The 13,091-nt window shown below is 38.2% G+C and overlaps 1 protein-coding gene across 7 annotated transcripts in view; it reads left to right on the forward strand.

Annotated features, from left to right (window-relative positions):
* LOC117334390 overlaps nt 1–13,091 on the forward strand; it is a 46,778-nt gene that overhangs the window by 13,083 nt on the left and 20,604 nt on the right. For all 7 annotated transcript variants that reach the window (XM_033893985.1, XM_033893984.1, XM_033893988.1 and 4 more), the window contains exons 3-4: nt 4,869–5,157; nt 8,632–8,765. In XM_033893985.1, coding sequence (XP_033749876.1) covers nt 4,869–5,157; nt 8,632–8,765 — 423 coding nt within the window. The remainder of the gene's footprint in view (nt 1–4,868; nt 5,158–8,631; nt 8,766–13,091) is intronic.

Below are 13,091 nucleotides of genomic sequence, written 5' to 3' on the forward strand. Positions count from 1 at the left end.
GTTGTTAGCCTTACTCGGTATAACTGTGGTTGTTAGCCTTACTCGGTATGACTGTGGTTGTTAGCCTTACTCGGTATAACTATGGTTGGTAGCCTTACTCGGTATAACTGTGGTTGTTAGCCTTACTCGGTATAACTGTGGTTGTTAGTCTTACTCGGTATAACTGTGGTTGTTAGCCTTACTCGGTATAACTGTGGTTGTTGGCCTTACTCAGTATAACTGTGGTTGTTAGCCTTACTCGAGCTCGGTATAACTGTGGTTGTTAGCCTTACTCGGTATAACTGTGGTTGTTAGTCTTACTCGGTATAACTGTGGTTGTTAGCCTTACTCGGTATAACTGTGGTTGTTAGCCTTACTCGGTATTACTGTGGTTGTTAGCCTTACTCGGTATAAATGTTGTTGTTAGCCTTACTCGGTATAACTGTAGTTGTTAGTCTTACTCGGTATAACTGTGGTTGTTAGCCTTACTCGGTATAACTGTGGTTGTTAGTCTTACTCGGTATAACTGTGGTTGTTGGCCTTACTGGGTATAACTGTGGTTGTTAGCCTTACTCGGTATAACTGTGGTTGTTAGCCTTACTCAGTAGAACTGTGGTTGTTAGCCTTACTCGGTATAACTGTGGTTGTTAGTCTTACTCGGTATAACTATGGTTGTTAGCCTTACTCGGTATAACTGTGGTTGTTAGCCTTACTCGGTATAACTGTGGTTGTTAGCCTTACTCGGTATAACTGTGGTTGTTAGCCTTACTCGGTATGACTGTGGTTGTTAGCCTTACTCGGTATAACTGTGGTTGTTAGCCTTACTCGGTATAACTGTGGTTGTTAGCCTTACTCGGTATAACTATGGTTGTTAGCCTTACTCGGTATAACTGTGGTTGTTAGTCTTACTCGGTATAACTGTGGTTGTTAGTCTTACTCGGTATAACTGTGGTTGTTAGCCTTACTCGGTATAACTGTGGTTGTTAGTTTTACTCGGTATAACTATGGTTGTTAGCCTTACTCGGTATAACTGTGGTTGTTAGCCTTACTCGGTATTACTGTGGTTGTTAGCCTTACTCGGTATAAATGTTGTTGTTAGTCTTACTCGGTATAACTGTGGTTGTTAGCCTTACTCGGTATAACTGTGGTTGTTAGTCTTACTGGGTATAACCGTGGTTGTTGGCCTTACTGGGTATAACTGTGGTTGTTAGCCTTACTCGGTATAACTGTGGTTGTTAGCCTTACTCGGTATAACTGTGGTTGTTAGCCTTACTCGGTATAACTGTGGTTGTTAGTCTTACTCGGTATAACTATGGTTGTTAGCCTTACTCGATATAACTGTGGTTGTTAGTCTTACTCGGTATAACTGTGGTTGTTAGCCTTACTCGGTATAACTGTGGTTGTTAGCCTTACTCGGTATAACTGTGGTTGTTAGCCTTACTCGGTATAACTGTGGTTGTTAGCCTTACTCGGTATGACTGTGGTTGTTAGCCTTACTCGGTATAACTATGGTTGGTAGCCTTACTCGGTATAACTGTGGTTGTTAGCCTTACTCGGTATAACTGTGGTTGTTAGTCTTACTCGGTATAACTGTGGTTGTTAGCCTTACTCGGTATAACTGTGGTTGTTGGCCTTACTCAGTATAACTGTGGTTGTTAGCCTTACTCGAGCTCGGTATAACTGTGGTTGTTAGCCTTACTCGGTATAACTGTGGTTGTTAGTCTTACTCGGTATAACTGTGGTTGTTAGCCTTACTCGGTATAACTGTGGTTGTTAGCCTTACTCGGTATTACTGTGGTTGTTAGCCTTACTCGGTATAAATGTTGTTGTTAGCCTTACTCGGTATAACTGTAGTTGTTAGTCTTACTCGGTATAACTGTGGTTGTTAGCCTTACTCGGTATAACTGTGGTTGTTAGTCTTACTCGGTATAACTGTTGTTGTTGGCCTTACTGGGTATAACTGTGGTTGTTAGCCTTACTCGGTATAACTGTGGTTGTTAGCCTTACTCGGTATAACTGTGGTTGTTAGCCTTACTCGGTATAACTGTGGTTGTTAGTCTTACTCGGTATAACTATGGTTGTTAGCCTTACTCGGTATAACTGTGGTTGTTAGCCTTACTCGGTATAACTGTGGTTGTTAGTCTTACTCGGTATAACTGTGGTTGTTAGCCTTACTCGGTATAACTGTGGTTGTTAGTCTTACTCGGTATAACTGTGGTTGTTAGCCTTACTCGGTATAACTGTGGTTGTTAGTCTTACTCGGTATAACTGTGGTTGTTAGCCTTACTCGGTATAACTGTGGTTGTTAGCCTTACTCGGTATAACTGTGGTTGTTAGTCTTACTCGGTATAACTGTGGTTGTTAGTCTTACTCGGTATAACTGTGGTTGTTAGTCTTACTCGGTATAACTGTGGTTGTTAGCCTTACTCGGTATAACTGTGGTTGTTAGTCTTACTCGGTATAACTATGGTTGTTAGCCTTACTCGGTATAACTGTGGTTGTTAGCCTTACTCGGTATTACTGTGGTTGTTAGCCTTACTCGGTATAAATGTTGTTGTTAGCCTTACTCGGTATAACTGTGGTTGTTAGCCTTACTCGGTATAACTATGGCTGTTAGCCTTACTCGATATAACTGTGGTTGTTAGTCTTACTCGGTATAACTGTGGTTGTTAGCCTTACTCGGTATAACTGTGGTTGTTAGCCTTACTCGGTATAACTGTGGTTGTTAGTCTTACTTGGTATAACTATGGTTGTAAGCCTTACTCGGTATAACTGTGGTTGTTAGCCTTACTCGGTATAACTGTGGTTGTTAGCCGTACTCGGTATAACTGTGGTTGTTAGCCTTACTCAGTATAACTGTGGTTGTTAGCCTTACTCGATGTAACTGTGGTTTGCTGAAAGCTAGGTCTGTTCTTGATTGCTCATAAAATAGCTGAAAATGAACACTTTCATTCACGATTTATTGGATTTGAAACTCATTCATTCTGAGTCCTCTCCCATTTCATAAAATCTAAACGATAGAAGTTTAATCATTCTCCATTGTTGAGATTCAATCCAGCTAGAATGGAATCGGTGTGTACCGACACTGAATATCTAGACCATCAATATTATACTCGTTTGTAGGAATATCTCTGGCTCCACATCACGTACATATTGAAGACGTTGTCGAGCCTAAAACGTCGTTAAAAAGGAAGATTGGGGTCAGGAAATGTCCTCATAGCGTATTCAATTATTCCTTGAGGGGTTTGCACTAATGCGGTCTGCAATTTTCTCTGATAATTGAATCAAATCGATAGTTAGATTTGAAGGGAATTTAGCAAACAGATTTTTTATTAGGAAAACATTGTATCCCTTTTTGCTTTTTACAAATTTACAATTTTCAGCTTAGATATAATATCATGATTATTTTTATAGTACCCATATGGTCAGAAATAAATCATGATTATTTTTATAGTAACCATATGGTCAGAAATAAATCATGATTATTTTTATAGTAACCATATGGTCAGATATAAATCATGATTATTTTTATAGTAACCATATGGTCAGAAATAAATCATGATTATTTTTATAGTACCCATATGGTCAGAAATAAATCATGATTATTTTTATAGTAACCATATGGTCAGAAATAAATCATGATTATTTTTATAGTAACCATATGGTCAGAAATAAAATCATGATTATTTTTATAGTAACCATAAGGTAAGAAATAAATCATGATTATTTTTATAGTAACCATAAGGTAAGAAATAAATCATGATTATGTTTATAGTAACCATAAGGTAAGAAATAAATCATGATTATTTTTATAGTAACCATATGGTCAGAAATAAATCATGATTATGTTTATAGTAACCATAAGGTAAGAAATAAATCATGATTATTTTTATAGTAACCATATGGTCAGAAATAAATCATGATTATTTTTATAGTAACCATAAGGTAAGAAATAAATCATGATTATTTTTATAGTAACCATAAGGTAAGAAATAAATCATGATTATGTTTATAGTAACCATAAGGTAAGAAATAAATCATGATTATTTTTATAGTAACCATATGGTCAGAAATAAATCATGATTATGTTTATAGTAACCATAAGGTAAGAAATAAATCATGATTATTTTCATAGTAACCATATGGTCAGAAATAAATCATGATTATGTTTATAGTAACCATATGGTCAGAAAAAAATCATGATTATGTTTATAGTAACCATATGGTTTGATACCACCTGTTTGTGGATTTTTTTCCCAATCACGAAAGAAGAAGAAAAAACAACAAAAAACGTTTGAATAGTTTTCCTGTCATTTCAGTTCTGCCGATTCTGGTGTTCCATGAACACCACATTGAGGTTCGGAATGACGAGTTATATACACTGTTTCCATAGAACTGCGTGTTTACACGTCAAATGTGACAGTAACAATTATCGAAAATCTGCTATCATTGACCACGAGATGGACGATATCATCGTGCGAACCTTGAAAAGCTTAAACACTGATACATTCAGACCCAACCAAAGATTTAATCATGCCTTCCCCGCCATCCAATCAGTGACCAAGTTGTTTGATTATTTGGATTTCCCTCACACGAACGTGGGCGATAATGGCGAGATAATTGACCCAATCGGATAAAAAGTCGATTTCCTTGGAGGCAAACATATCATTGTTTTCGGATGACAAACTTATTTGGTGTGATTTATCACCGAAAGATTGGAAGATTAAAGCCATGATGGTATCAGGTTGTTTTGTTCACATGCAGATGAAGAAAGTAGTAAAAGGTCAAACATACCGTATTAAATCGGGATCATCTAATTTACATATAAATGCCATGATTTAATATAGGTTCGGTCACTATCTATTCAATAACATTTCCTTTTTTTCCAGATCCGGGATAAAGACGAACAGACACCTCCTCCTTCTGGTGTAAGTAATGTTGTTATTGACAAAAGTCAACAGGTCAACGGCATCGGTGATGACACCCAGCCAGAATGTCTGGACTGCCAGGAACAACTCATTGCGCCGAGGGCGGAAGTGGAACAGTTTATAGCTCCACGAGCGGAAGTTGACGTCACAGATCTCGACGATCCAGAAATTATTGAAAGTCAGGACCAGAAGGATGCAGATCTTTTAGAAACAACCCCAATAACGACACACGATAACAACGAAAATGATGGTAAACAAGAATTCACTAACTCGGCCATTCGGTTAAATCTAGATATGATTGTAATACTAATTCTAATTTTTACTGCAAGGCCGAATCTGTAGACTGACCGAACATATAATGTAAACTTACCGACACCTACCGTTAGAAACACTCGGGGATTTAGTCTTACCGACACCTATCGTTAGAAACACTCGGGGATTTAGTCTTACCGACACCTACCGTTAGAAACACTCGGGATTTAGTCTTACCGACACCTATCGTTAGAAGCACTCGGGGATTTAGTCTTACCGACACATAACGTTAGAAACACTCGGGGATTTAGTCTTACTGACACCTATCGTTAGAAACACTCGGGGATTTAGTCTTACTGACACCTATCGTTAGAAACACTCGGGGATTTAGTCTTACCGACACCTATCGTTAGAAACACTCGGGGATTTAGTCTTACCGACACCTAACGCTAGAAACACTCGGGGATTTAGTCTTACCGACACCTATCGTTAGAAACACTCGGGGATTTAGTCTTACCGACACCTATCGTTAGAAACACTCGGGGATTTAGTCTTACCGACACCTATCGTTAGAAACACTCGGATATTTAGTCTTACCGACACCTATCGTTAGAAACACTCGGATATTTAGTCTTACCGACACCTACCGTTAGAAACACTCGGGGATTTAGTCTTACTGACACCTAACGTTAGAAACACTCGGGGATTTAGTCTTACCGACACCTATCATTAGAAACACTCGGGGATTTAGTCTTACTGACACCTATGCTCGTTATCGTTAGAAACACTCGGGGATTTAGTCTTACAGACAAGTATCGTTAGAAACACTCGGGGATTTAGTCTTACCGACACCTATCGTTAGAAACACTCGGGGATTTAGTCTTACCGACACCTATCGTTAGAAACACTTGGGGATTTAGTCTTACCGACACCTTTCGTTAGAAACACTCGGGGATTTAGTCTTACCGACACCTATCGTTAGAAACACTCGGGGATTTAGTCTTACCGACACCTAACGTTAGAAACACTCGGGTATTTAGTCTTACCGACACCTATCGTTAGAAACACTCGGGGATTTAGTCTTACCGACACCTGACGTTAGAAACACTCGGGGATTTAGTCTTACCGACACCTACCGTTAGAAACACTCGGGTATTTAGTCTTACCGACACCTATCGTTAGAAACACTCGGGGATTTAGTCTTACCGACACCTAACGTTAGAAACACTCGGGGATTTAGTCTTACCGACACCTATTGTTAGAAACACTCGGGGATTTAGTCTTACCGACACCTAACGTTAGAAACACTCGGGGATTTAGTCTTACCAACACCTATCGTCAGAAACACTCGGGGATTTAGTCTTACCGACACCTACCGTTAGAAACACTCGGGGATTTAGTCTTACCGACACCTGTCGTTAGAAACACTCGGGGATTTAGTCTAACCGACACCTATCGTTAGAAACACTCGGGGATTTAGTCTTACCGACACCTACCGTTAGAAACACTCGGGGATTTAGTCTTACCGACACCTATCGTTAGAAACACTCGGGGATTTAGTCTTACCGACACCTAACGTTAGAAACACTCGGGTATTTAGTCTTACCGACACCTATCGTTAGAAACACTCGGGGGTTTAGTCTTCCCGACACCTACCGTTAGAAACACTCGGGTATTTAGTCTTACCGACACCTATCGTTACAAACACTCGGGGGTTTAGTCTTCCCGACACCTACCGTTAGAAACACTCGGGGATTTAGTCTTACCGACACGTAACGTTAGAAACACTCGGGGATTTAGTTTTACCGATACCTACCGTTAGAAACATTCGGGGATTTAGTCTTACCGACACCTATCGTTAGAAACACTCGGGGATTTAGTCTTACCGACATTTATACATTCATAACTTTGTCTCTTTATATCTCTGCAACATATGTTGTAATAACGTCAACCAACAAGGAACTAAGCGTATCTCTTTTTATCATGTTAGGATACATTATCTGTAACGGATCATTGACATTTTCGTTTTAAAACTATTTATAATCTCATGCATTTGGTGTTCAAAATGACGTGTAGTGTGTATCGTGGTGGGGACGGAAATAGAATGAATTTCATACACTTCACTATTGTTTATGAAATATGACATGTATAGCAATGTAAATAAACTCGTGGTATGTAAACAGAAACTTTAGTGACCCTACAGGAACTACGTGACTCACTGGAATTTACACTCATTTGTCTGGAGATATTACACATAAGATTAATGGTTTTATTATTTCGATAAACATATAGATAATTAACTTTGAGCATGTTTATTGATGATGAGAATATTGCTGAAGTGTTACGTGTTTTGGTTAAGAGCTGGGAAAGCCCTATATGTAACTGTAGTCTATCGGAACGGAAATCATTTTAACATTGCTGACTATTGTAATCAAACCCCTGACCTACATCTGCATGACAGGTGTCAACGATTAAGAATAAGACGCTAACCCTTCCGGAACGCCTGCTAATGTTTCCCTTTTTTCACCGGTCTCCTTGTCAATCTGTATCTTGTTCAAACTATGCCTGGGTTTTATTGATATGCTGTGTGTTGTCCTCACGCCAGTACGATTATATTGGTAATCATGTGAGAATCCTAATCCTTATCATCAGAACTTAAAAACGACAAAACTCATATCATTACAAAAGGGCTGGGAAAATACATGCAGAGAAATTTCAGTGTAATTGACCTCAACCGAACCTATTGAAATATAGATACCTGTTATCGATGTGACTGACTTTAATCATGTTTGTAACAATAACATCCTCCCCCGGCGCCAAGTATCCCACCTGGATCCTAGATAAATACAGAAACCTGTCATAGACCACGACAAAGCTGTATATCTACAGATTCTCCGATTGTCTTCCTGTTTACGGCCGGAGACTCGGGGAAGTCTTGCAGTAATTATCTTGAAGCATACATCGACAGGTTTTCAGCTTTATTACATCCCAAAATCAATACAAGATTGATCTTTTTCTCATTTTTATTCATTGCATCCAATTCAACTTTCCTCTCGGCTTCAATCGAATCTGTCCTGGATGTTCCTCTCGGCTTAATCGAATGATCCCCGGGAAGTCCTGTAGATCCGCTATTTACCCTTTTTGTACCCCTGTTAGATTTATCTACACTAGAAACTCGTAATGTCAAGTCCGGTAAGATATTGAAAAAAACAGATATAAATTGGTATTTGGCGATAAAAATCCATTCCATAGGGATCATTATAAAGATTTTGATCTTGCGAGCTTACATATTGACTTGTCATGCAAACCTCCAATAATTCTAATCATTATTATTATATATTATTTTGATAGTCGATATGCTGGGTATAACATCAATATTCGATGACAAAGTTCAAAATGGCATCAAAATAAAACCATGTTATCAATTTTTTGATTTTTTGATAACAGCGATTCATTATAACGTTTATTATAGATGATTCTCCTCCAGAGGCGATAATGGTTGTCCACCCTAATGGTAACACACAGACCGTTGTTGACTACATAAATGACATCATCGAGGCAGCACGTAAGCGCGCGTGCGAGGAGGCGACCGACGACCTTAACACGGTAAGTAGGACAGTTACATCGATATGGTATTGTGTATCGTGTCTACAGAAAAATCATTGACCAGTTTTATTTACCGTACATATAAAATCTAAAACTGAATAAAATCTGTGTATGCATCATTATTGAATATACCAAAATGATTTTAGAATGCCATATTCAGTCAAGATGGCGATGGAATGATAAAAATCCTACAAAATTTCGAATGACATGAATATCGGAGGCATGTAAAATAAAGCAGGTAACTGGAACCTTCCTGAGTGATACAACGAGATTTTATGTAATAATAAAATTATCGTTTAAATGGAAACTGTAAGGTAGAATTGACTTTGTTATATTATGTCAAAAGGACAAGTATCGACCGTACATGTATATGTTCTCTTTTCTCAATATTATCTTTGGTTTTGCGTTTCCACATAGGGGGTCTCTTAGATAGATCTATAACATCAAACTTGTTACGATTTGTAGGACAATGATTTATATGAAGTATATGATCTTTGTATGTTTAACGTTTTTTATTCCTTTTTTTTTCAAATTCATCATATATTTATGATCACTTAGTTTGGAAGACGCAAGAAAACAAAAACATTATCAAATGGACAGATCATCAAATGGACAGACCATATAATGGACAGACCATCAAATGGACAGACCATCTAATGGACAGACCATCTAATGGACAGACCATCAAATGGACAGACCATCTAATGGACAGACCATCAAATGGACAGACCATCTAATGGACAGACCATCAAATGGACAGACTATAAAATGGACAGAACATCTAATGGACAGATCATCAAATGGACAGACCATCTAATGGACAGACCATCAACATCAAATGGACAGACCATCTAATGGACAGACCATCAACATCAAATGGACAGACCATCTAATGGACAGACCATCAAATGGACAGACCGTCTAATGGACAGACTATCAAATGGACAGAACATCTAATGGACAGATCATCAAATGGACAGATCAAATGGACAGACCATCTAATGGACAGATCTAATGGACAGACCATCAAATGGACAGACCATCTAAAGGACAGACTATCAAATGGACAGATCTAATGGACAGACCATCAAATGGACAGGCTATCAAATGGACAGACCATCTAATGGACAGACTATCAAATGGACAGACCATACCATCTTAGTTATTTATCTCGAAAACGTTTTGGGCCAAACAATATTGAGCAGGGTTATATGAAATTTCTTGGACCAAGGACGCTTAACAAAGAAAGTAAAACAGCAATAAGTAAACAGAATGATATACTAACGTAATCAATAGCTAATAGGATCCTTAAAGTGTTTTGAGCGAAATCAATCGCTTGTCTGATGATAGAGTAATTGAATTTTTCGAATATTAAAAGGGACCACCTTTACAAACGGACTCATTTTCATGTAATGCTGGTAAAGCTGTGAACATTGCCGTTTTAAAGGTCACAGCTATTTTTAGTTTCGTATCTTACAGTAATTCTGTCTCGAGTGGCACTTACGAAGCTTCAGAATGTTACAGGTGTTACTGGTGTTGTACATTAAGGACTATCAGACGATACAAAATGTATCATACATTATATAGTAGTAGGTTATATTTCGTCTTACTGACAATGTATCATTTGTTATTGATAATACTCGTACAATGTGACCAGCTCTCAATTAACCTTATAGCGATAACATAAATCCTAATTTGCTAACTACTTAATAAGAACATACACAGGTGTTTTTCAAATTAATTAGTAACATCGCCTTATGTTGACGTTCTGTAATTAGTTGAAAACTGCAGCAAATTAAAAATTGAATATGTTAATGGTATGGACACGATGATGTTCTCCAGCTACCATTGCTGAATGGCATTTATGTTTTGGCGGTAAAAAAAGACTAAGATTTAATCGATTTTGACTCCAGCTATATCGTTTACGAAGAACTAGATTCATTTGGATTATAACTAATAGATTTACATTAGTGTAAAATAGTTTGACCATTAACCACGACCGTGTTTCTGTGTTAAACATTCTGTAGATATCTTTTGAATATTTTGACATCCGTTTGGTGATTTAATAGCTCTCTTGACCAAACGAATAAATTAACTATCACCGATCGCGAATAATCCAGATTCTTAAGAAACAATCAGCACTTCCGGTCACCATTGTTGTCCACGTGTAAATAACACCAAATCAGATTGGCTGACACCCGTGTATATAACACCTAATCCGATTGGCTGACACCCGTGTATATAACACCAAATCCGATTGGCTGACACCCGTGTATATAACACCAAATCAGATTGGCGGACACCCATGTATATAACACCAAATCCGATTGGCTGACACCCGTGTATATAACACCAAATGAGATTGGCGGACACCCGTGTATATAACACCAAATCCGATTGGCTGACACCCGTGTATATAACACCAAATCAGATTGGCGGACACCCATGTATATAACACCAAATCCGATTGGCTGACACCCGTGTATATAACACCAAATGAGATTGGCGGACACCCATGTATATAACACCAAATCCGATTGGCTGACACCCGTGTATATAACACCAAATGAGATTGGCTGACACCCGTGTATATAACACCAAATCAGATTGGCGGACACCCATGTATATAACACCAAATCCGATTGGCTGACACTCGTGTATATAACACCAAATCAGATTGGCGGACATCCATGTATATAACACCAAATCAGATTGGCTGACACCCGTGCACGCTGCAAACAATCATGAAAGATATTTTTCTGATAGCCCTCATTGAGGAAAAACAATATAGGACCAGGGAAGGGGTACGTGATCGTGTGTAAATAAAAATGTTCACTGCGAATAAGGACCTTGCTGTTTGGGAAAATGAAGTCTTAAGTAAAACTTTTACATCATTTAATGATGCAAAGATAAAACAAATAATTAAATGTTTTTATATTCCTATGAGTAACGCTTTTGTCATTATGAGACAATTGAAGGGGTAACATATAACTCCAATTAACCCAGATTTACTGACCTCTGTCCAGTAACCACAAACCAACACTGTATGGTACTGACCACAGATTTACTGACCTCTGTCCAGTAACCACAAACCAACACTGTATGGTACTGACCACAGATTTACTGACCTCTGTCCAGTAACCACAAACCAACACTGTATGGTACCGACCACAGATGACTGTCAATGATCAGAACCATCACCTTTGTCAGCGATATAGCATGGCATCTTTCTCGTCTGTGCGACAGACATGAAATCATTCAATATAAACCCAACTCCGTAGGTAATTCAATATACGAAAATGGTAGAGTTCATGCTGAATCCCGCTACAGACTGTTCACTTCCGTGTACAGCCTCAAGCACTGGACCCGAGACCATTCGGGCTGATTAATCATTTCACCGTGGCGATTATAAAGATAAGACTTGAAGACTGGAAGATTCGTTTTCGGCTTTGTAATTATACTCTTGTGCTTCCAGCACCTATAAGCAATGGGATTATATCTTGTCTAGATTTTGAATTAAGTTGTATGTAGTTGATAGTTGAGCCATGACGTCATAGCCAATGAGATGATTCGCCTTAAGGTAAACTGATCCGCGGGAACGTTTCCTTATATAGCAACAACTCAGAGCTGTTCTGGATATTCATAAAAAATCGACTGATTGTATTCCATCTCCTGGAAATTATCCTATATGGATTTACTCTGGTGGATTCTTGTTAATCTGGAAGACTGTTATATAATTACCGTATAAGGACAATTGCATAACAGAAAAAAAATGACATTTGTGAAACACCAATACAACAATTTAAAACAGGAACTAAGAAGACTCCAAAATAAAAGGAAAAGCAACAACAGAAAGGGGAAAACTAAAAACAAAGGAAATGGAAGGCTAGAATAGAAAAGGAAATTCAACATCAGTAACAGAAAAAAAAAAACTCTTAAACCAAGGCGGGAGAACCAGCCCTCCCTGCCATCTGTAAAGCTGAATAAAGAGCAGTATTTAACAACTGTTTTTTCTTGGTCTGTTGGACAGAAATCTTTTTCTTTTCTCAATTGAGAAAACGCAAAACCCAATGTCCACCGGACAGAAATCACAACCTTTTCTTAAAGGGAAAACACAAAACCCAAGGTCAATTGGACGGAAATCACAACCTTAATTCAAAGGGGTAAACACAAAACCCAAGGCCTATTGGTCAGAAATCACAACCTTTATTTAAAAGGGAGGACATCAAACCCAAGGCCTACTGGACAGAAATTACAACCTTTATTCAAAGGGGACAACACAAAACCCAAGGCCTACTGGACAGAAATCACAACCTTTATTTAAAA

Source organism: Pecten maximus, chromosome 9, assembly GCF_902652985.1.
Source record: "Pecten maximus chromosome 9, xPecMax1.1, whole genome shotgun sequence".
Lineage (NCBI taxonomy): Eukaryota > Metazoa > Mollusca > Bivalvia > Pectinida > Pectinidae > Pecten > Pecten maximus.